This window comes from Pteropus vampyrus, unplaced genomic scaffold (assembly GCF_000151845.1).
Source record: "Pteropus vampyrus isolate Shadow unplaced genomic scaffold, Pvam_2.0 Scaffold68, whole genome shotgun sequence".
Classification (NCBI taxonomy): Eukaryota; Metazoa; Chordata; class Mammalia; order Chiroptera; family Pteropodidae; genus Pteropus; species Pteropus vampyrus.
In genome coordinates, this window is record NW_011888849.1 from 4,704,134 (window position 1) to 4,726,723 (window position 22,590).

The 22,590-nt window shown below is 36.0% G+C and overlaps 1 protein-coding gene across 2 annotated transcripts in view; it reads left to right on the top strand.

Annotated features, from left to right (window-relative positions):
• RNLS (renalase, FAD dependent amine oxidase) overlaps positions 1-22,590 on the top strand; it is a 244,351-nt gene that overhangs the window by 189,687 nt on the left and 32,074 nt on the right. Inside the window, exon 5 of one of the 2 annotated variants that reach the window (XM_011361614.2) lies at positions 1,689-1,862. The exons of the other annotated variant lie outside the window; for it this stretch is intronic. Coding sequence (XP_011359916.1) covers positions 1,689-1,862 — 174 coding nt within the window. The remainder of the gene's footprint in view (positions 1-1,688; positions 1,863-22,590) is intronic. 2 annotated transcript variants of the gene reach the window in all.

The following is a 22,590-nucleotide window of genomic DNA, read 5'->3' on the forward strand; positions in this document are numbered from 1 at the left end:
ATAGATATAGATATAGATATAGATATAGATATCAATTACTTTTTCAAAGGGCTGACCAGTGGGATTTGCCACTTGGCAGATTAAAAACGAGCTAAATGTGCAAATGTGCATGTGGGAGGAGGGGAAGTTCCAGTTTGGTTGTCAATCTAGTTGACTCTTCACTTCTGGTTAAAAAATTTTTTAAAAAAGGAGAGTTTTTGTACCTTTCAGTTACTTAATAGCTGACGACACACTTTTGTTGGTTTGTTTTTTATTTGAAAAAAAATGGGAAACCATGATAAGACCCCAATATGTGCTCAACTGCTAGTATTAGTCTTCTTCACTTCCTCCCTCTCAGAAAGCAGTTAAGCATAACATCAAGCCATAACTTTAAGAATGGATTAGATAATAAAATGAAGCCCAAGATACATTGAGTGTAACGAGGCCAATGTCAGAAGATCATTTGTTCATCAAGTAGTTAATGTCTTTTAATAAGCAGAAAATGATGGTTAAAAGGAATGACGGCTTTTACTTTTAAGTGAGTGCAAAATAACTGTTAATGTCCGAGGAGAAAGCAATGCCGAAGTTCATTTTGAAGCTGACTTACAGATCAGGAGGGCAAAGTGTGAAGTAATGAGGACATGTGCATAACTCCAGTTAGGAATTGTGGCTTCATCTTAACCCTATGTCTTGAAAGTTGTATAACCTAGGGCAAGTTAACCACTCTGAATCTCAACTTCCTAGGGACGTAAAATGGGACGGTGAAAACACCTATCTTGCAGGGCTTTTGTGAAGATTACATGAGGTCTTAGATCCAAAAATGCTTTGTAGCCAAGAATATGTGGTGATAATGTATAGGATTATTACTGTGCTTAAATAATTCATTGACTACCCTTCTTGCCTTCTCTCTACCTCTTAAAGTCAATTCTCTAAGGTTTAGCTTAAGTTAACTAAAGTAGCTTGACCAATGTCACATATCTAGTAAGTGGCAGTCAAGATTGGAACCCAAACCTGACTAATTCTTTTTCCTTTGTTAATTATTAACCTCTTACATTTTAACTGACTTTGCATGTCTGTGTTTGTCTTTCTATCCCTTTATACTTTGTCCTTGATATGCCTGTAATGAGTAGGGTAGAGGCCTATAACAAAGATGACTAAGGTGTGGTCCCTGTACTTAAGGAACTATTATAATCCATTGGCAGGAAGATAGATGACAGGCCAAAGATCTCTAAATAATATGGAAGAATTTAAGAGATCCGTAAGGGATGGAGCATCAGTCTCCTCATCTGTCACATGGGAATAATACTCTACCTTACAGCTGTTGTTAGGATAGATTGAAATTCTTGTGTCAAGTGTTTGTCAAAGACTGTGACTCATAGTAAGTGCTCAGTATATGGAATCTATAATGTTGCCAGTCCCAGGATAATAACTAAGATACAAAGCTAGAAAAGCAACTTGGCACCAGATTTTGAGAGCACTGAATGGCAGTCTAAATAAAGAGTTCGGTAAAAATAATTGTGCCAACGTCAGTAATCATTCTGAAAGGAAATGAGAGTTGATGCTATGTCACATTACCTTTCAAAACTGATCGTAATTGAGATGGAGTTGGTGAAAACAGTTGGAACTAGTTTAAAGGAGATATTTATTTGATATACTAAAAAGAAAGATGATATTTTCAAGTTTGATGCCCTATACTTTTTCTTTCGTAGTAATTAGTGAATGCCAACGGCAGGAACTGGAGTCTGTGAGCTACTCTTCTCGCTACGCTCTGGGCCTCTTTTATGAGGCTGGCATGAAGATTGATGTCCCTTGGGCCGGGCAGTACATCACCAGTAATCCCTGCATACGCTTCATCTCCATTGATAACAAGAAACGCAATATAGGTCAGTACCCCCATTATTTCCCTTAAATACAGTAACAATGGTGGGTGTAGATCATGAAAAATGCTGTTTAATTGAGTGTTGCCATTCTGCAAAGAGCAAGCATTTAACTCCAAGCCACAGGGGATAAAATTTAATGTCACATTTGGCCAATAATAAAATACACAGTGAAACCAGCAAAGTTTTTCAGAAAATCATTCACCACATGGTTTGTATTACTGAGTTTATGAAAATAGTGTCAAAAGGTTTAAGATTTCAGAATGTCCCAATTTCTATTGCTTTAACATGGATCCATCTATATGCAAGTGTATCTCTCATCATTTGTTTCATAGTGAAGTTTGTTTTTTGTTTGTTTGGTTTTGTTTTTAAAATTTGATAAGCGCTGCTCTTGTTTCTAGTTTGCAGACTAGGAAAAAAAGGGGGAGTGAATTTTATGATGTTATGAAAATCCCTCACTTTAATATAATTGTATTTAATTTTTGTCTGGGAGACTACATTAAATTATTTTGTATACAATGTAACTAAATCGATAGGTAAAATGTTTCATAAGAGCTTTATTAGAATAGGATAAAATCGGCACTCTACTCTTTCTGTTGAAGTTAGTTATAAAAATTAGACTTGAACTGGAAGAATAAACGTAACTGGTTCATTTCAGACATAAAGGTGGAAAGTGTATTCTTATTCGTAGGATTGTGGTGATCCCTGAGATACTGCTTTTCATGGAATAAATTATAATCTAAAATGACTAAATTCTTTAAAAGAATTGTCATTTCAATTTGTTACAGTGTTTTATGGTGCAGTGATGGCTTCATCGAGCCATTAGTTTGAAGTCTTGCTTGATAAAATCACCAACTAATGTCTCGTGGCTTGCCAGAACTTTATAATGATAAAACTGGGCTGCAGTATGGTTTTATATCAGAGTGCATGATCTTAAAAAAATGTTTCTTTTATAACTTAAAACTCCCTAAGGGCTAGACTGTTTATGTTAACATGATACCACATATATGTACAATCAGCAGTTCATGAAATGCCCTGTAACAGCAATAGACTAACCATTTTTAACTCTACAGCTACTTTGTTCTAAGGAAAGGAAAATAGCCCTTAATCTTCTCATGTTATACATCATGAATTACACATTCTCTTTTGTGTATTGCTTCATAAGAAATGATATCTGTTAGGATGTATGTAGTAATTTGTAATGGAAAAAACAAGTTAGACTTGTTTAAATAATGTAAGGACATTTGTTGCATTATCGACTATGGACTGAATTGTATCCCCCCAAAATCTATATGTTGAAGATCTAACCTCCAATATGATTGATTATATTTGGAGATAGGGCTTTTAGGAGGTAATTAAGGTTAAATGAGGTCATAAAGGTAGAATCTTAATCCAATAGAATTATTGGCCTTATAAAATGAGGAAGAGAGAGAGAGCTCTCTCTCCATCCTTATGCACACACCGAGGAAAGGCCATATGAGGATAGTGAGAAGGTGACAAGGTGAGCGTTCTGCGAGCCAAGAAGAGAGTCCTTACCAGAAACCAAATCAGTTGGTACCTTGATCTTGGACTACCCAGCCTCTAGAGCTGAGAGAAATAAATTTGGGGTATTTAAGCCATCCTGTCTATCGTATTTTGTTATCACAGCCCAAGCCGACTGATACATGATCTAAGAGGAAGCAGTTGGGGGACTTCAGGATTGGTTAATTTAAGAACCGGGCAATATCTTTTAGGACATTTATCTTTCTCTGCTCTCTTTCACTCTTGATCTAGCAAAATGGGAATAACAGTTGGAGTCACATCTGGGCCCAACAACATGCTTAGGAAGAAGAGGGACTATTACTGTCTCTGTCCCTTTCTAAGAATCAAGAAAATCTTTCCAGAAACTGTTCAGCTGACCTGATTTAATCTTGTATCTTCTGGGTCAGAATTTGGTTACTCAACTAGTCTGAAACCAATCACAAGAAGCAAGAGGGGTGGGACGGCCTTGATGAGCCTAGATGAATTAAGATCTCCTAGAACTGGTATTAGGATAATCTTTTCAGTCCTATGCGGGTAGATACCTGAATAAAGTAGGGTTTTGTTAGGAAGAAAAAAAGTAGTGGATGATGGGTTGGCAACAAATAATGCCTATTATCTTCAAGTAGAGTCACATCTTATGTGGGAGGTAAAGTTCTAAAGTTGGCACACAAAGAGAAGAATTGTGCATATTCAAAATCTGAAAATCCCTTAAAACTACATGACATTTTGGAGAGTGACGTAACTTTCAGTATATTCAGTATTTTTCCAACATTCAATAGATCTCATTTTCTTTGGTAAGGCCAGATGAAATAGTTGGTTTGCATTTATAGGGCAGAGTGATATTTTCTACTATGAAAGGCACATAGGAAAGAAAGAAATAGCAGTCATACCTCCTAACATTAAGTTCTCTGTACAAATGGAGTGAGTTGGTGGGTGAAAGCACTTGTATTACACAATGCAGGAACAATTTATAAAATTAGAGTTATGCAAATTTGAAAGAGCACAACATAAAAATGTTAACAAATTCTCTCATGATTGACAGCATTTGAAATAATAGAAATACAAATAAATTTTTTAATATTAACACAGAATTTTAAAGCTGGAGGGATAGGTGAAATGGAAGCCATGTTTTTGCTACAGCCCATGGTGTTGCCACTTCAGGCAGCAAAGAAATACCTGCATTTCTGTGTCAGTTTTATGGAAAATTAATCTTAGATTATGCAAGTTTTAAATTATGGGAGGCCTCCAGTAATGGTGTTCCCTAACATCAAATCTAACTGCCTTGCATTTGAACTTTCTTCTCATTATCTGGGGCCAGAAAGCTAAGTGTGTCTGGTTGAATCCATATCATATAAATGTTCATATACTGTAACTCCACTGTTTTTTATTGATATTGATATTTAACTAGACCAGTAAGTGTTGTCTCTTTATGTCATTAACACTACCACACACTCACCCTTTATTGGGGTGTTTGATAGAATCAAGAATTAATACTGTAATACGCAGACCCAACCAACAAAGGGAAACATTTGTGTTCTCTCAAGGAAGGGCAGCAACAAGATAGACAGAGGCTGGCAGAGTTGAGTCTACAAAATACAGTCTGTTGTTAAGTCTTAAAGAGAGCTAAAAGATTAAGGATTAGTGGTCCAAACAAGGCAAAAGTCAAAGAGTAATCGTTTGTTAGCTGTCAGAAACAGGCAATACATGCAGAAAGCCACAACCAGAACCAAAGTCTCCTTAGACAGAGGGGTTAACTTCCAAGATGAACTAGACCCAACTTCAACTACCAAAGTTATGGATATGACCCAGTATACCTAGGTTTGTATTTCCCAAAATGTGTTTAATGGAACACCAGTTTCTTGAGATACTCTATGGGAAGTGGCTCTGTCATCAAATAAGTTTGCAAAATGTTGCTGACTTTACCCCTATTTTGGAGAGCCTCAGGGCATATTATCCTGTTAAAAGACATTCCTATAGATTCCTTCTCACTTTGTTTAATCTGGAATTTCCCAAATGTACTTGACCATGGAATATTTTATTTGGGCATCACATTTAATATTCCACAGAAATGGTTTCCCAGACACACTTGAGAAACCTTGACTTGATGTTACCTTTGTGCTTCAGTCCTGGGTGGGAATTATAGGTCAGATGATGGAGGTGGGGAAGTTTGTTACTAGAGATTTTTTTAGAGATGGAAGAAGCCCTGTTGCAGATAAACTCAAAACTTGGTGAGATTAAAATTGGACACAATTTATGTTGAAATAAAGTCTTTATTATTAATGTGGATAATTTTATAAAATATTAATAGGATTGTCAAAGTGGGAACAATTTGGACTTTAAAAGACCCAGAATCAAATTCTGAAACATGTTAATGATATGATCTTGTATGACCCTTGTAATTGTATATAACATTAGTTCTTAAAACAAATTCCCCCCCAAAATTTTAATGGGGTGAACATAACAGAAGTTAATTTCTTGCTCACTTCGCCCAACCAGGTGTTTATGAGGTGATTCAGAGACTCAAAGGCCTTTTGACTCTGCCAACTTCATCAGCTGGTCTACAGAGTCACTGTGCTCATAGGCATCAAATTGGTGGATAAGAAAGAGAAGGGATGAGAGCACATGGGATAATTTAAGGGCTAGACCTAGAACGGTGGACATCAGGAGTGCTCACCTTCTTTTGGTTAGAACAGTTATGTGGCAACACCTATTTGGAAGGGAAGCTGGAAATGTACCTACCTATGCATGTGGGAAGAATAAAAAGTGTGTTTGATAAACATCTAGCCAGTTTTTGCTATAACGCTTAGCATAGGTCTTTCTGTGAAAGAAGCAAATTAGACCTATATGATTGATAATAGATTTCAGCGCAAGTAAAAATCATTCAACAGGTAGTCGTCACCTAGGGCAAAGACTAAGAATGAATCTAAGGCTGGGTCTAGACTCAGCAGAAAAGGATTCTGCCAACCATTAGCAATGTGGCGGGCATAGGGAGTAAAGCCACAAATGAAATACATTTATCTCCTCTGTAGGAAAGCACTCGTGTGTTTCTCCTTTGCTCTCATCCGACTACCACACTCACAACATTTCTAACACCAGACATATGGGTTTTTCACACATCAAGCAATTCTGTGACACCAGCTGGGTATCTTACAATTCAATTTAGTTTTGACATTATCTGCCTGGGGTTAGCATCAGATTCCATAGTCTAAGGGTTCAGTTTCACAAGACTGTCCCCACTTCAGATGCCAATTGCAAGTCCCAGGTTGCCATCTGTACTTCTAACTGACTAGCTATACACGAAGCTTCTCATGACTCCTCCCTGGGTTCAATAACTTACTGGAATGGCTCACAGAACTCAGGGAAACATATCTACATTGTTGTAAAATAAAGAATATGATATAGGAAACAGATAAACAGCAAGATGAAGGTGAGATCCAGAAGAGTCCCAACTGCAGGAGCTTCTGTCCCTGTGGAGTTGGGGTGCACCACCCTCCTGGCAGGTGGAGTGTTCACCAACCCAGAAGCTCTCCAAACCCCATATTATTCAGATTTTTGTGGAGGCTTCATCCCGTAGACATGATCAATTATTAATTCAATCTCCAGCTGCTCTCCCCTTCCGGGAGGATGGGGATAGGGCCTGAAAGTTCTGAGTTTCTAACATGTCCTCTTTTATCTGGTAACCAGCCCCAGTCCTGAAGCTATCTTAGAGCCCACCAATGAGTTGCCTCATTAGAACAAAAGACACTCCTATCACCCAGGGAATCCCAAGGGATTTAAGAACTCTGTGTCAAGAATAAGGATCAAAGACCCAATATTAGAACAAAAGATGCTCCTAGTGCTCATATCACTTCGGAAATTACAAGAGTTTTAGGAGCTCTGTGCCAAGAACTGAGGGGAGATATACATAGATCTCTCCAAAGATTTTAAATTTGGATTCAGACTGGCCAGGAGTCAAACTTCCTACATTCAGCTCAGTTTACCACTTACTCATTGCGTGAATTCGGATAATTTTTTTAAACTGCTTACTGATTAATAAGATGAGGATTATGATACCAACCCTAAAAGGGTTGAGGACAAAATGGTTTAAACATATAAAGAACTTCGATTGCACTTAGTAAATATTAAGTCTATTGATGGTACCTATTATTATATTTAGTAATTTTAGCCTTTAATTTGGGTATTATATTTTTAAAACAAAGAGCATAAATAATAAAGCTTAATTTAGGTAAATGCAATTCTGTTACCAATACAAATAGGAGTCAGGAAGGCTTAAATAAAATGTACAAATTACTCTGCAAATTATTAGTCAGAATTTAGCATCCTTCTCTGTTCACCATCTGGAAGAGTATTAATGATCAGTAAAAGACCAATAGGCAGCAATCTGAGGAGATTAATGTAATCTCCAACTCTGGAAATATAATGGCCAATACCATACCTACATAACTTTCAATATCTCATCGAAGGAAACAATCTAACTCATCCAAAAAGAAAACAAACCAGTGAACAAACTTTTTCATCACATGGAATTTTTACTTACAAGGATTTTATTGTTAGGATCCTTGAGTAACAAACACAAACATAATGTATATTGCCTTTAATAGCTGTTTCACAAAAGATGCAGAAATATTATTTCTTTTGGCTGTTTATTGCATCAACTCTTTGTAAAAGACAGCAGCATAATGTGAAATTCTGTAAATAATTGAGATGGGCTTCGGGCCTTAAATCCAGTCACCTTGTGTTCACTTAAGGGAATTTCTGATTATTCCGATTAAGCAGATAACCATGGAATTGCAAGACAAAATGGCCTGCTTTAGGATTTAAAAAAATGTGGAATTATTTGTCCAAAAACTTGTAGAAAATGCAGTCCAGAGAGATAACACTTTATAAGTAGAACAAAAACAAAAACAAAAACAAAAAATGAGGGAGAAGAAAAAAAAGGGGGAAAGGAAGCCAGGAGGAAAGGAAAAGAACTATAGGTATGAAAAAACTGTCGAGTTTCCAGTTCAGGCTTTTGTTTTAAGGTGCCAAATCTGGAAGCAGAGCTCTCAGATAAAATAGCATTCATCATCTTAAAATAATAAACAGTAACCAGTTACGAAGTTAAACAATTCATGATATTGTCTTTTGTATAATAGATAAAGTCATTTGTAATCAATTTATGTAATGATGCTGTCCATATAAATCTATTAAAACAATTTAATAAATAGAAACAAATCAATTACAAATTTCCATCTTGTTACACTGATACCATAGAATGTCACATGATTGTAATATCAAAATCTTGGGATAATCTCAAAGAAGAATATATATGTGTATGTATACATATATAAATGTATTTAAAATATGTGTATATATAGTATATAAAATAAATATACATTTGTTGTCATTTAAATTAATAAATACAAATTATAAAATAGACTAATCTTATTTTACATAATATTTGCCGCTTCTTAAAACAAAAATGAGCTTTCTTTAGAAAATGAAATAACTCAGCCATTTTGTAAGGGGAACATTTGCACACAAAGTAAAAACAAATAACGGATCCCTTTCAGCCTCTGGTTTCCCTATCAAGCTATTCTCAATGGGAAAGATTTACATCTAAAATAACACTTGTCCTCCCACTTGCCAAGCAAGTTAACTCAGTATGAAAATCAATGCCAGAGATGGAGGGAAAGTGGAAAATCAGCTAAATATATAACATCAAAAATAAACTTTAAAAATATTCTATGGAGCATATAACCAGGGAAAAAAATGTCTTATGGAAGCTCCTTTCAGAAAAATTGAATTAAAAAATATTTGATTTATATGTTTTGAATTCTCAACTTATTCAGTTGAACAATTATTTATAAATCTGTATTGAATGCCTCTGTGTGCCAGGCACTGTAAGAACGGAGGGTTTTGTAGTTCTTGCCCTTGTAAAACATAAAGTTCCATGAAGTCTATTCAGATGAGAATTCTGAAGGAAATAGATTCCTGAGGTTCTGTTGGACTAATGACTTGGAGTTAAGTAAGAGTTCTCATAAATATAAATGGATGCACTGATAAATACAATATAGAGAGCATTAACTCGCATCTTTAATCAAAAAGAGGAAGAGTTGTGTTGCCTCATGATAATATTATGAGCTTTTAAAAGAACACTTAATCTTTCTTTTGGTGAAAAAATGAAAGATGGGGACGATGGGACATTTAAATCCATAAATAAATCAGAAACTTTAGTATGGCTCATTACTTAACTTTCTTCTGGGACTGCTAAAAAGTTCAATATAATTGCATATAATTCATGAAATGTCCAAAAAGCAGTAAGCAAAAGGGTAAAGAGAGGCAAATTGCTTTGCCTAAGTGTACAGCTGCCTGGCATTTCTGTAACTATAACCAATTTCAAATCACAGATTTATATAACATCCACACTAAGAAGTGAGTCTTAAATATTAACTACTCTAACTCTCTTTTTGTGTCAACATTCCACTTTTGTGTTCTGCGTGCCCTTCCCTCTGAGAGTGGTATTTTCTTTTATAGTATCGGCCTGAACTTGTGGCTGTCAGGCTGAGATTTACAAAAGATCTTTAGATTGGCCAAGAATTGGTTCAGAATACAGGAGCCAGATGTGTAGGTGACTAGGTGTCGTTTTTATCCACTATTAGTGGTAAAGAAGAGGGAAATGAGAATCAGATGACTGTTGATGATGAATAAATGTAAGCTCTGAAATTCACAGGTCATAGATAAGAGCAACAAAAACGGATGGAGGCTGCTGTCACTGCTGCCAATTTAGAAAGAAAACAGCAAGGAAAAACCCTCTGTTGGTTTTGTAAGTTGCCATGTATAGCAAGGAGGGGAAAATCAGCAAAGGTTCACCGGTGGAAATAGCCACAACCCCTCTGACCTCTCCATTAACAAAGGTCATGCAACTAGGTGTGTAGCTATTGTCTAATGAAGAAACTGCTATATTAAATGTAATAACATCAAATTTTTGCCGTTTATAATTATAGTCCTTTTAAGGGATGGTTCTTATGTCTGAAGAGATTTGATACCAGTTTGGGAGCAAGGAGAGCTAAATCGTTTTTGCCGAATTGGGGAGAAATTTTCAGACATGGGAGGCATGTCTGAGATAATGGGGAGGGAAAGGAGCAGAGAAAGGGAAAGAAGTAAAAGGAAATTAGATGTTGAGAGGCTCTGGCTTGACCTGAGGGCTGACTATGTAGATTTGTAACTCGTTGGTTGTATCATTTACTTTGTGACCCCCTTTTGCAACTCTTTACAATCTCAATGTAGTTCTGGATTGAGCAACGGCTTTAAATCCATGGTTGCTTTTTATTGGGGAATTGTGAGGTCGTCAGATAGTCCAGGCACTTTTTGGAATATCTAGGATGAAATTAGATAGGAACTTTATAATTTCTTCAGGTTAGGTTCTGTGCAGAAATTTGGAGTCAGATGACTATATGGCAAGCCTCGCATCTGTTTGAGAACTTTATCCTGAATCAAGACAGAACTCCTCATCCTCTGGACCTCAAATAAAGCAAGCTTGACTTGCTGTTTCCGTCATACCTGCAACCATGTCAATCTGTTGAGAGGGCTGCTGGAAATTGGAAAAAGGCTCTTTCTGTGGAACTAAACTGTTTTGAAGGATCTTGAAGTTAAGTCCTTACTGGGGTCTGAAGTGAAGCTGTCAACACCCCGGATTGGAAGCCAGGGCTCAAAATGATGTGCTCTGTTCTGCTTCTCAGACAAGTGCCTGGTTTTCATCATTCTGGAGGCATCTCAAAACCTTTGCAAGTTGAGAACAGTCTTGTAAAACTGTGTAACTCTCAGACAGCTTGTGAACCTCAGGTCCCAGGAGACAGTAAAAACTTGTTGAGCTGGATGTGAGCTTGACAAGTCTTCATTCTGGTCCTTTTTTATCTGGAACCTTTTTCATCTGGTCCTTTTTTATCCCAAAGAGGTGGGAACTTTCCTTTGCCTAGAGCTTTCTCAGAAAAGATTTCACCATTTTCCTCACTGTTAAGAGTCCTTCCTCAGATCAATCTAAATGTCTCAAGGGTGAAAAGGATTGATATGCCCTGTTTGCAAAGTTGGCTGCTTTCTCTAGAATTAGAAACTCTCTCCTTTAGTGGGAATACATGCCACTATCCATCATACATGCTGTCCATCACTCAACTCCTCTTAATCAAGATTGAAAATAAGAGATAGATAGTAACATCATGTCATAATAGGAGTGGGTATTCAGTGCTCAATAAATATTTGCTGAGCCAGTTGTCCCTTATGCAGCTCTGAGATGCCCTTCTCTGGTCTTGAAATAATATTCAGATTTAATACTTCAGCACTAGTCACCCACTTAGGCAAGGTAAAGTAATGGCTACTTGGCAAATTGTTCATCCCTAAGGCAGTCTAGGCATCTGTTACCATTGCCCTTAAAATCATATGAAATGAATGAGCCCTCTAATTGCTGAATCTAGAAGCCATTGAAAAGCACGTGTGAGCTCTTGGCAATTACAATGATTAGAAGACTCTTTTTGAGGCTCTGCACTATGCCTGAAACACTGGGAATACTTAACTATTATAATCTCAAGGGTATTGCCAGTAAGACATGGAAGTTTTATGGAGCCATCTTCCCGAAGAGGTACAAGTCTTCTCAGTAACAATTTTACTATGGTCTCTAGGGAGGATACATCTGCTTTGAATGATGCCCTGTAACACAGACCTTGATTTCCAAGATTACACTTCAAAGGATCCCGCTGTTCTCTTTGTGGAAGATATTTCTTTTTAATACTTGGTTAAAGAACAACTGTGTTCCAGCTGAGATATGTAACTTAGAAAATATGTGATAAGTTCTGCAAATATGCCATTTCTCTGCCACAGTTTAGCAGTTATCTCTTTTTTACATCAGAGTGATATTAAAATGAAGTGATATCTTGTGTAGGAACCTTGCCATAAACGATGAGTTCATATTAACCCAGATTGGGTGAGTGATGAATTCTTTATTGTATTATCATGCATGGTCAAAAATAACCAATATTATCCAGCATGGTTCTGTGGACTTTGCAGTAACGCAGACCTAGTTTCAAACTGTAATTCAGCACTTAGAGTGAACCATATCATATTGCTGTCTTTGTAGACTAAAATTGGTCAAACACCAGCATTTTCATGTGACCATGAAAATAGCTCTGTGACCATGATTTTCTTAATCTCTCTAAGTTTCACTTATCTGTACTATAAGTATAAGGTTAATTATGTCTCCTAATTATGAAAATGTTAATTATGAAATGTTATGAAGGTTGAATGACATAGTATATCCAAAACGCCTAGTGCCATGCTTGGCACATAGTAGGTACATAGTAAATGCTGTCTTTATGGTTTTTTCACATATAAATTATCTTATGGTTTTGTTCTATTAGTTATATAAACTTTCTTCATTGAGAAAGAGGAGAAGGAAAAACGCCAATAGTGCAAGTTTAGTTAAATTATATTATCTTTTTTTGAAAAATAGTAACAGACATTAGAGTAGTTAAACAATATCTCATTACCTGAATAAGATGTTAAACTTAAGTTAGATGCCATTCTTTCTTATTATGGAACCTCAAATCACTTTTTGATTTAGAGTAGTTGCAAAAAATTTACACTATAGCATATCTGAGAAGTGTTAGACACTATCAAGTAAGCCATCAGCAAATCAAAGGGTAGAGACTAATTCAAGAGCAGGTTTCAAAGTCTGACTGCAGAATCTCACTACAGGAAATCGCTTCATTATGTTTCATAAATACTTTATATCGGTTAGCATTATTAACACTGTCCAGAGTCACCAATCCATCACTTTGCCCAGAAGTGACGTTATTGAGTCCATTTAGCCCAAAGAGCCCTTTAGTTTATTACCAGTGACTTTCTTATTATTAACTGAGCTGAGAAAGCTTTGCTATGCCCTCTAAGATTATACGTGGGCCCTGCTGTTTTTAATGATCATTGCCCCTACAGAGGTCATATATGTGCTTATTTAGGTAACGAGGAGAATCCACGTATACTGTACAGGACATTGAATTCCCTGCATAATATGAATGAATATTAAACATAGGAATATGAAAAGAATATTGCAATTTCATTAATATGTATAACTGACCTGTGGGACTAGGGGAATTCTTCAGTAAAAAATATTACAAATCCATGTTTGTAAAAATGAAGTGTCTCTGAATTTAAAATATACTTTTTCTCACTGAACTATATTTCTGTTATACAATATACCTAGTGATTTTTTTGTTGTTGATGTTATAATCTTTACGTTATTTAATAAAGTCAGAAAAGGCATTTCAGAACCTTGAGCTCTGTTGAACCTAATCTACTCTTTTTTATTAAAAATGCCTATTTGTTCCCTTTCCCACTATCTATACTCATAATAGTAATTTCTCAGGAGTAGCTAACAATATTATAAAGATTATAGTCTCTTTGACTTAAGAATTTCCTCCAAAGTACTCAGACTCAATTTTGTTTTTTTTTCCTGTCAAAATTTAACAGGAACAATAATTCCACTGGTCTTATTAGTAAAAGAGATAAGAATGTCCACAGTAAACCAGTAAGTTTCCCCTATGAAAAGGGCTAGAAATATTTTGACACAATCATAAATAAAAACTTCACTATCTGATCAGTCTCAGTCTCTCAAATTCAACATTTTATAATGTCAAGGCAAAAACTTCTCTTTAATGCACCGAAAAAACTAGAGCAAAGCTTTATGTCAAATTCTCCAGCCCAGAGATATATTTCATCTGTTCACAAACCCTTTTGAACAGTTACAAATCTAAAGCTGAACTCAATTACGCAACTACAGCGATAAAGTGATATCCTTAGAGGCAAACCAGTATGCTGGCTTAAGGGGAAAACGTTTCCCAATTCAGGAAAAGAGTCCAATGATAATACCACTTAACACACAAAATTTCATATAAGGCACTATGCTGAGTAGGCCGAAATAACAATGTATAATAAGGGACGGCTGCTTCTTGCTGGTGAGTATTGGGAAAGTGGAGCATTTCAGTGGACTGTCATCATAGAAAACCAGGGCTTTCTTACACACTGTGGAAGAACTCCAGTGAGGGCTGGAACACCAAGTGCGAGTTAGGACAAATCCTCTGCTCTAGGGACCTGGGTAGGGCCCAATTAAAGGACTATTGAAAACCTTTCGTTTTTTTTCCTTTTGCCAGTGCCAATAAAAGCTACAACAGGCTGAAAATCTCCTTGTGTCTCAGGATAAATAGATGTTTTCATAAAACTTGGGAGGTCTTAGCCAGAGAAAAAACTTCTTTCAAACAGATCCCAAAATATATGCAGTCCCACCAAATGTGGCCCCTTTTTTTTAAATGAACAGAATCTATGGAATTTTAAAGGGATTAATGCAAGGAGCATGGAGGAAAGATTATTCTAGTCTTGGATGGCAAGTAGAAGTCAGAATATGCTTGTCAGAGTTGTGTTATTCTTTTTTTTTTAATAACTAGATATATTATAATCAAACTTAATATGTTCAGCACTGGCTCTTGATTGCCTGCTCTCGAAATTCAGAACATCTTCTTCCTCCAGTCTTCTCTGTTTCTGAAACCAGAGCCACCAGTCTCCTATCTCCTTAAGCCAAAAATCAGGAATCATCCTTTGTTTCTTCGTTTCCTTCACCCCAGTATCCAATCTGTAACAAAATCATACTGATCTCACTTTCAAAATAGCAGTGAACTCACTTCTCTTCATCACCACTGTCACAACCAAGGCACCATCCTATTTTAACTGGCCTCTCCACACCTGCCCATTTTCAGTTCATTCTTCACATAGCCAGAAAGGTCTTCTTAAAACGTAGTATTTGTTCATGACACCCACTTTCCCATTCAAAGTCCCTTAATGGCACATGGAACTAAATCTCAAATCCTTATCATGATCTATAAGGTTCTGAAAGATCTAATACAAGGGTCACAAACTTTTTCCTTAAAGGCCAGTTAGTGAATACTTTAGACTTCATGAGCCATACCTATGGTCTCTATTGCAGTTACTCAGCTCTACTAGTGTAACGTAAGATCTAAGTATTATATAAGGAATGGGCATGACCATGTTCCAATAAAACTTTATTTACCAATACAGTGCCAGGCCTGATTTAGCCCAAGGACCTTAGTTTGTCAACCCTGATCTAGCCCATGCCAATCGCACTAACTCTTCATTTCTTAGCTTCCTCAACTCTCCAGTCACCCCTCTCATTCCTGCCATGGTTTTTCCCACTCAGGACCATTGTCTATTCTGTTCCCTCTGCCTAGTCTGTCTCAATTTAAATGGCACTTCCAAAGAAGCCATTTCCGAATTCCTAATTTAATTAGGTTTTCCTTTTGTACTTTTTTATAGCACCCTATGTTTTAATTTTCAGTAACTATATATTGATTTACGTGATCATTTATTTAATGTCTGTTTCACATTCAAATTATAAGGACCATCAATGGAAAGACTGAATTTACTTTGTTCATCTTTGAATCTCTAGGACCTGGCACAGCGCTTAACATACAGTAACTTCTCAATTAAATATTTGTTAAGTGAAAAATAAATTAAAGAGAGCTAATCAAAACATGAAAGAGGAAAATAAAAGATAACAATTTGGGGATCTCAGATCTGAAACATGAGATGCTTTTAAACCCATTTATCCCCAAGCTATATGATTTTAAAAGTTTCTTTTAAGTACTTTAAATAAGATATATGTACAAGTCAAGGTAATTAATAGGCATACCCTCAAATCTTAATGCCACAAAGGTACTCGTGGTTGACACATTGTGCTTTACACAAAGTCGCATTCAGGTTGAGCAGCTCTATTTCTTATAGCTCTGCCATGTAGAACCTAAGCCAGGAAGGTCAGCATGGAAGTAAGAAAGCAATGGAGAAGACACACAACTTTTGACAGTTGGGACTAATGACACACTTTACTTCCCCTCATAGTCCACTGTCTATAACAAGTTACATGACTGCAGCTTAACTACCAAGTATACTGAGAATTGTTAGGGAGCATGTAGAATATTTGGTGAGCATGAATTATCTTTGCCAGAGAATGTAAAAAATAGTTCAAATATATTTAATAATATCAAACAAAATTGGCTATATGGAGGTACTATAAGATTGATATACTATAGAGTATGTATTTTACCAAATTTAAAAAGCTTTTCTTAATTAATTACTTCTTTTATAGTAATATCTTACTTAGTAGTAATCATTAGTGACTTACTCTCATGTCTTCCCCAGACATTTCTCTGCAAAGATTTAATGTTAAGTAGAGCAAAATGCTCATTTAAAAAATTTTTATCTTTTGGCCATGATATTTCAATATACTCTATAAGTTTGGGTCATTTTAAAAGAATTCTGTGGCACATTTCTTTTTGAAGTAAAGGATTAGAATCCAAAAATTGACTGTAAGGGAATAATCTTTACAAGGAACAGAATATATGTATGTTCTCTTTGCTCCTCAAATTATTTATGTCTAGATAAGTTATTCTTCAGTCATATATTCAATGAATAGTTGCATCACTCCAACTATTGGCCAGACACTGTTCTAGATCTTCAAGTGGATAAGACAGCCCTCCTAGTGCTTACATTCTACAGGGAACATTAAAACATAATCCAGGTTAATGATAAAAAGTCAGAATTCTTTGTAAGCAAAATTTCAACAATGTTTAACCCGATATTCGCTTTTTTCCTTATTTTATTTATGCAGACTTTTGAGGATATATATTTTGAAGTCTATGCAATAGAATGTTTGTGGAATTGGAGTACTGGTTTCTCCATGAGACATTGCCTTTTCATCTGATCAGTAATCCTAGACAGGTCTCTAACAATCCTTGAGTTACACTTATAAGAATATAAAAATATACCTTCTTTGAAAGGGACAGTAAGTAATAACTTTGAGGCCATATCTTCTCCATCAAAGAAAGTGGAAGCAATTTTCCAATATGAGATCAGTCTTCTGAGGTTTATCTTCCTTATTTATATAGCTTGCCTGAATGTATTCCTCTGGAGAGGTCTGCCTCACAAAACCAGATCTGCTTCTTGCACATTCAGATGAAAGTAGAAGCCTAAGGAATGATGGAGAGCGATGGACTCAAACATGGGTTCTTGGCCAAGTAGAAAAGTGCCCTGGCACAGAACTTCCTAAGGCACTCTGTAACAGGGATTCTGTTGATCTGCAAGGATTTATCTTTGCTGTGGAATTTAGAAATCTTGTCTCCTTGGTTTGCCACAATGGAAAACTTCAAGAAATTGCTTACTTTAAAACGGTCAAAATTATTTGAAAATACTTGGAATTTCCAATTTACTAGTTAAATGTGATTGGAATAATCAAAGAAGTCTCAAGTCCTGAGAATGGAGGAGTCGGGGGAAGCATTATCTAATATCCTATGTAATGCAGAAAGGCTTAGGAATCGTGAGCTCTGATTTGCACAATGCATGTCTGGGTGTGGGGGAATCACAGGTCTGCCTCACAGCCTCTCCTCCTACCCTCCCTCTTACTATGTGAATGTGTACTTGCATATTCTCTTGTGTGTGTGTCAATTATGTCTCAAATTACAAATATGAAATATGTTTTTTTTTTTTTCATTTACAACTTATTTCTGTATAAGAAGGAAAGAGAAGTTTTCTATAGTCTGAATTTAGAACGACTTTTGTCAGGAGTTTGAAATGTAAAAAGAATGAAATTAAAAACCAGACCAATGTTGTTCAACCTTTTTAAAACTCCACACCCATAATCTTTATTAAACCAAACAGTGGGAGCCAGACACTGTGCTAAGTGTTTTACTTCTTTTATTGCATTTTATCCTCACAACAACTCTGTGTAGTAAATATTATTATATTTTTATAGATGAGTAAACTAAAGCTTAGAGAAATTAAGTAAAACCTGGACTACAGCCCAACCTTTGTCTGTCTCTATATCATGCTTCTTTGATAAAAGTAAAAATCTCTATTCTGGAGAGCCTAATAAAAACTCCTCAGGGAGACTTACCTCTTGCCCCACCATGCACCCTAGAACACACTGAGATTGATGAATACTTGGAGACTAGGCTTTTCTTTTTCACATTCCTCCCCAACCTGTATTTTCTGTCATTTGTATATTGAAAATAACAGTGACTTTTAAAATGTTTTCCGTAAAGATGAGATTATAATACTGAATGTGTTATTTTGAATTCCGATTACTCCCCTCACCCCCTTTCCAGATTTGGGTTAGCCAAATTCTCAAGCATGCTTCTATCACCAGCCCTAGCAGTCCACTTCTACCACTGCCACCACCAGCCCACCATCGAGAGTCTTGGAAATGGAAGAACCTTGGAAACCTAGTTCTACCATTGATCACATGGCAGATGGTGTTCACACTCATGGCACGCTTCATGAGGATCATCCAAGTTATTAATTAGGGATCCTGAGAGGCCTACTGTCCTCTTACATTCAAGGTCACATGTATCAAAATACGGATAAGCAAGAGTAGTGTTATTTCCAGAATAAACTTGAATCCAACTTTAATATATCTTTAAAAAAGCAAAATATTTTCAATCCTAGGTATATTAATTTAACTATTGTTAGTTACATATGATTTTCCACAGAGCTCTAACACTTGTGAACTATTCATCCATTTCAGTACGTGAATCAAGTATCTGTGGTATGTCAAGAAGTGTTCTAGGTAATAGCAGAGCTGAAACTAGACTAAACAACATAGTGCTTAAAAGTGGGATGGAGGTTAAAGCCCTAAAATCTAGAGCAAACTCAAGGATTGAGAAAGCTCAGACAAAGTGAAGTGTTTCTATCACATGGTCTTGTGAATTCCTAGTTTTAGTTTCTTCTTTAAGGACCAGGAATTTCTGCCGTAGTGACAACATGAGTGGTTAGGAAAAGAATGAGCTTTACTTCTCAAATTGTCACTGCCACTTGGACCTCCATTTAGTAAATTAGTAGAAAATTAAAGCTGAAAGGGATCTTTAAAAAGTGGACTTGTCTAACCCCTCTATTTCATATACATGGAAGCTTAGGCCCAAGAGATTTTCTCATAATTATGTGTTCAAGCTTTCTGAAGAAACTTGTAAAATCTAATCTTTATGTACTAGCAATATAAATTAAGATTAAAGACAGATGGAAGAAGAATAGAGAAGGAAGAAAGGAAACTGATATTCATAGGACATGCGTACATATGCCAGACACAGTACTAGATATTTCACATGTTTAGGATAGTTTAGGTTGGAAATGAGATAAAACTCAAGTCAGATAGTTTAAGCAAAAAAAAGGGGGGGATGGTGGAATTTATTAGTATTGTTCTTGAAAAATCCAGGAGTAAACTTCAGACATGTCTAGATTGATTCCGTCAACATCTTGAAGCCTTAACTTCTATCAGTTTCTCGATTTCACCTTTTGCTGGATTGGATTCATTTATGGTGACACCCAGTAATACCAAGTATTTCAGTGCCAAGTCACCAAAAAACAAAACAAAACAAAACTCATTTCCCCAAAAGCTCAATAATTTAATCTCATTGACCTGATTGGCTTGACTTGAGTTATGTACCCATTGTTGAACCATTCTCTATGACCAGTAGGTATGGATTAACTGATCAGTTTAACCTAGACCGCCCTTATCAAGGCTGAAAGTGGAGGAGGGGTGATCCCCTAAAACAGAATTTGGGTATGGTTGCTGAGCAGATGATGTTCCCTCCATGATCCTCATAACTAGCCTGGAGGTCGTTTACTATACCATGTCATTTCTCTAAGAGATACTGGGTTTCTTGAACATATTAAGTAGATTAACAGGCAGAAGACCTTTACAACATTTGTGAACTGGTTTGAGTTTCTTCATGACCCAAAGCCAATCTAGTAGAAAAAGAAATATTGAAGTGAATTTGTGTAGCAAATATGTATTTTTTTCTCCCTTGAACTAAGAGTAATTCCTTTCCATCCTGCAGACCCAGTCCCACTTGTTATTCCTTACCCTTATATGTCAGCCTTTTTCTCTGATCACCTTGTCTATTATGAAGTCTTATCTATTTTGAAGATTTGACTCAAACCTTGATTCTTACATATACTCCACATTCAGGACTTGGATATGCCCCTCTAATTAGTACAAAATTATCACCAGTGGCCCAGCTCAACCTTGTTTCCACCATCTTTACCCCATCTTAAAGCCTCTAACATCTAGCACTCACAGGTATTGCGGAAATAGGCAATGTGTTGTTTATTATTTAAGTACCTTGGATTACTGGTAAATGTTATCATTTACTTTCTCAGCTGGCTGGAGAAGTCAGAACCTACTCTTCTGTGAACAATTTTCAGTTGTTTACTGTAAGATTATTTTCTGAATCTGTATACATTTACTTATACTGGAACTATGGGGAAACATCTTCCGAAATTAGAAGTATGAACTTGGGGGAATGCTCATTTTATTTTCGGTTCATCGTGTGAGGTTTTACACAATTGTTTATATTTAACTAAATGCCTATCAGAATGGTTAGCTTATACTGAATTGTTTACAGGATGTCTGTGTGTCTTGTTAAACATGAGAAATCCAAACATATGTAGCTTGGAATAACAAGGATTACAAACATGCATGTGTATCGGCTTAAAACTTCCCTTCCTAGCCTTTATTTAAATGGCAAATGCATACATTCACAGATATGTTAATATTCACAGGCCTAGAAAAAAAAAGTCAAAGACCAAAAGAAAAGAAGAAAACTAATAAGCATGTTAGTGTTTTTTTAAAGCTAGCACTTCCAACAAAATGATGGAAAAATTTCTTAGGGTCGCATATAGAACTACAGCTATAATTATTCATCTGTGAGTATTCAATTCTTTCAGATTTTAAATGTGCTCTTGTTTCGTCCAGTAGAGATGACTCCCTTCTATTTATTCAATACACGGAGGAAAGCTTACTCTACCTATCCACACCCACTAGGTGCAGACAGACAACATGGAGTCCTCTGAGAGAAAGGTATGGGTGGGGGAGGCTTGGAACCAATGCATTTGAGTCTATGCAAAAAGTTATCAATAGGTTGGTGACAGAGATGTTGAAGCATTTTGGAAAAAAAATGTTAGCGTGTTAGAGGTACATTGAGAATCAAAAAAATGAAAAGATGGGGTAATTACCAACTCTAGGAAAAATGAAGGGTTGAGCAAGACAGGATGTATGATTAAGACTGTTTGATTCTTCAGAAGCATTACTGTACATTATTATAATGTAAACACTCATTAATGATTTTACCAAAATTGTTGTGATATTGGTTGGGGTAGGGTAGTAGAATGAGGGGAAGGGTGATATGGAAGAGCTAAGTCCCCATCAATCATAGTAGGAAGTCAATGGCTGTTGCTTTATTCATTCATCTGTTCATCTAAGTATTCAACAAATACTGATTGCTTACCATGTGTCAGGCCTTGAGGTAGGTATTAAAATGTAAAAGTAAGACAGGATCCATAAGCTCAAGTAGCTCACAGTCTAGAGGGAAGACAGACAAGTAAATAAATAATTAAAATAACAATGGGATAAATACTATGATTCCAGGACACATTTTCCTCCCATAATGCATCATTTTTTTCTGAAATTTACATTTTCCGTCAATGAAGTGGAAGGTAAGAGTGATGGCACAGTAAAACCTTAGTAACTCTAATCCTCTGAAACGAAATGAGTCAGCCTTGATAGGTAGGTTTGCCAAATAACACTTGATGAGTACTTGTTGTGTGCCAAACTCTGAACTTCTCACTTTACATGGGTTTAATCTGCACAATAATCCTGAGGTAACTATGGTTACTAAAAGGGCAACAAACAGGCAGATCACTGGAAAAGAAAATACAAATTGGATTTGTATGTGAAAATACCATACTATGTGTAACTAACTGAAAACTAATAATAAAATAAGATACATTTTAATTAGCAGATTAGCAAAAATTACCCAGTGTTGGTAAGAGTATGGAGAAACAAGAGTTCTCACATGCTATCAGAGTGAGTGGAATTCTGGAGCGCCATTTAGCTATATCTGGAATAATTTTAAATGTGCTTACTCTTTGATTCAGCAATTTTATTTCTAGGAATTCATCCTAGAGATAATCTCACATAATTGCAACAAAGATATATAAATAAATGTGCTCATTCGAGCATTGCTTGTTACAGCAGAAAACTGAGAAAAACAAAATATCCAGCTATGGAAGACTGACTAATAAAGCATGGTAATTCCATACTATTAAATTAGGTAGGTCCACATGTACT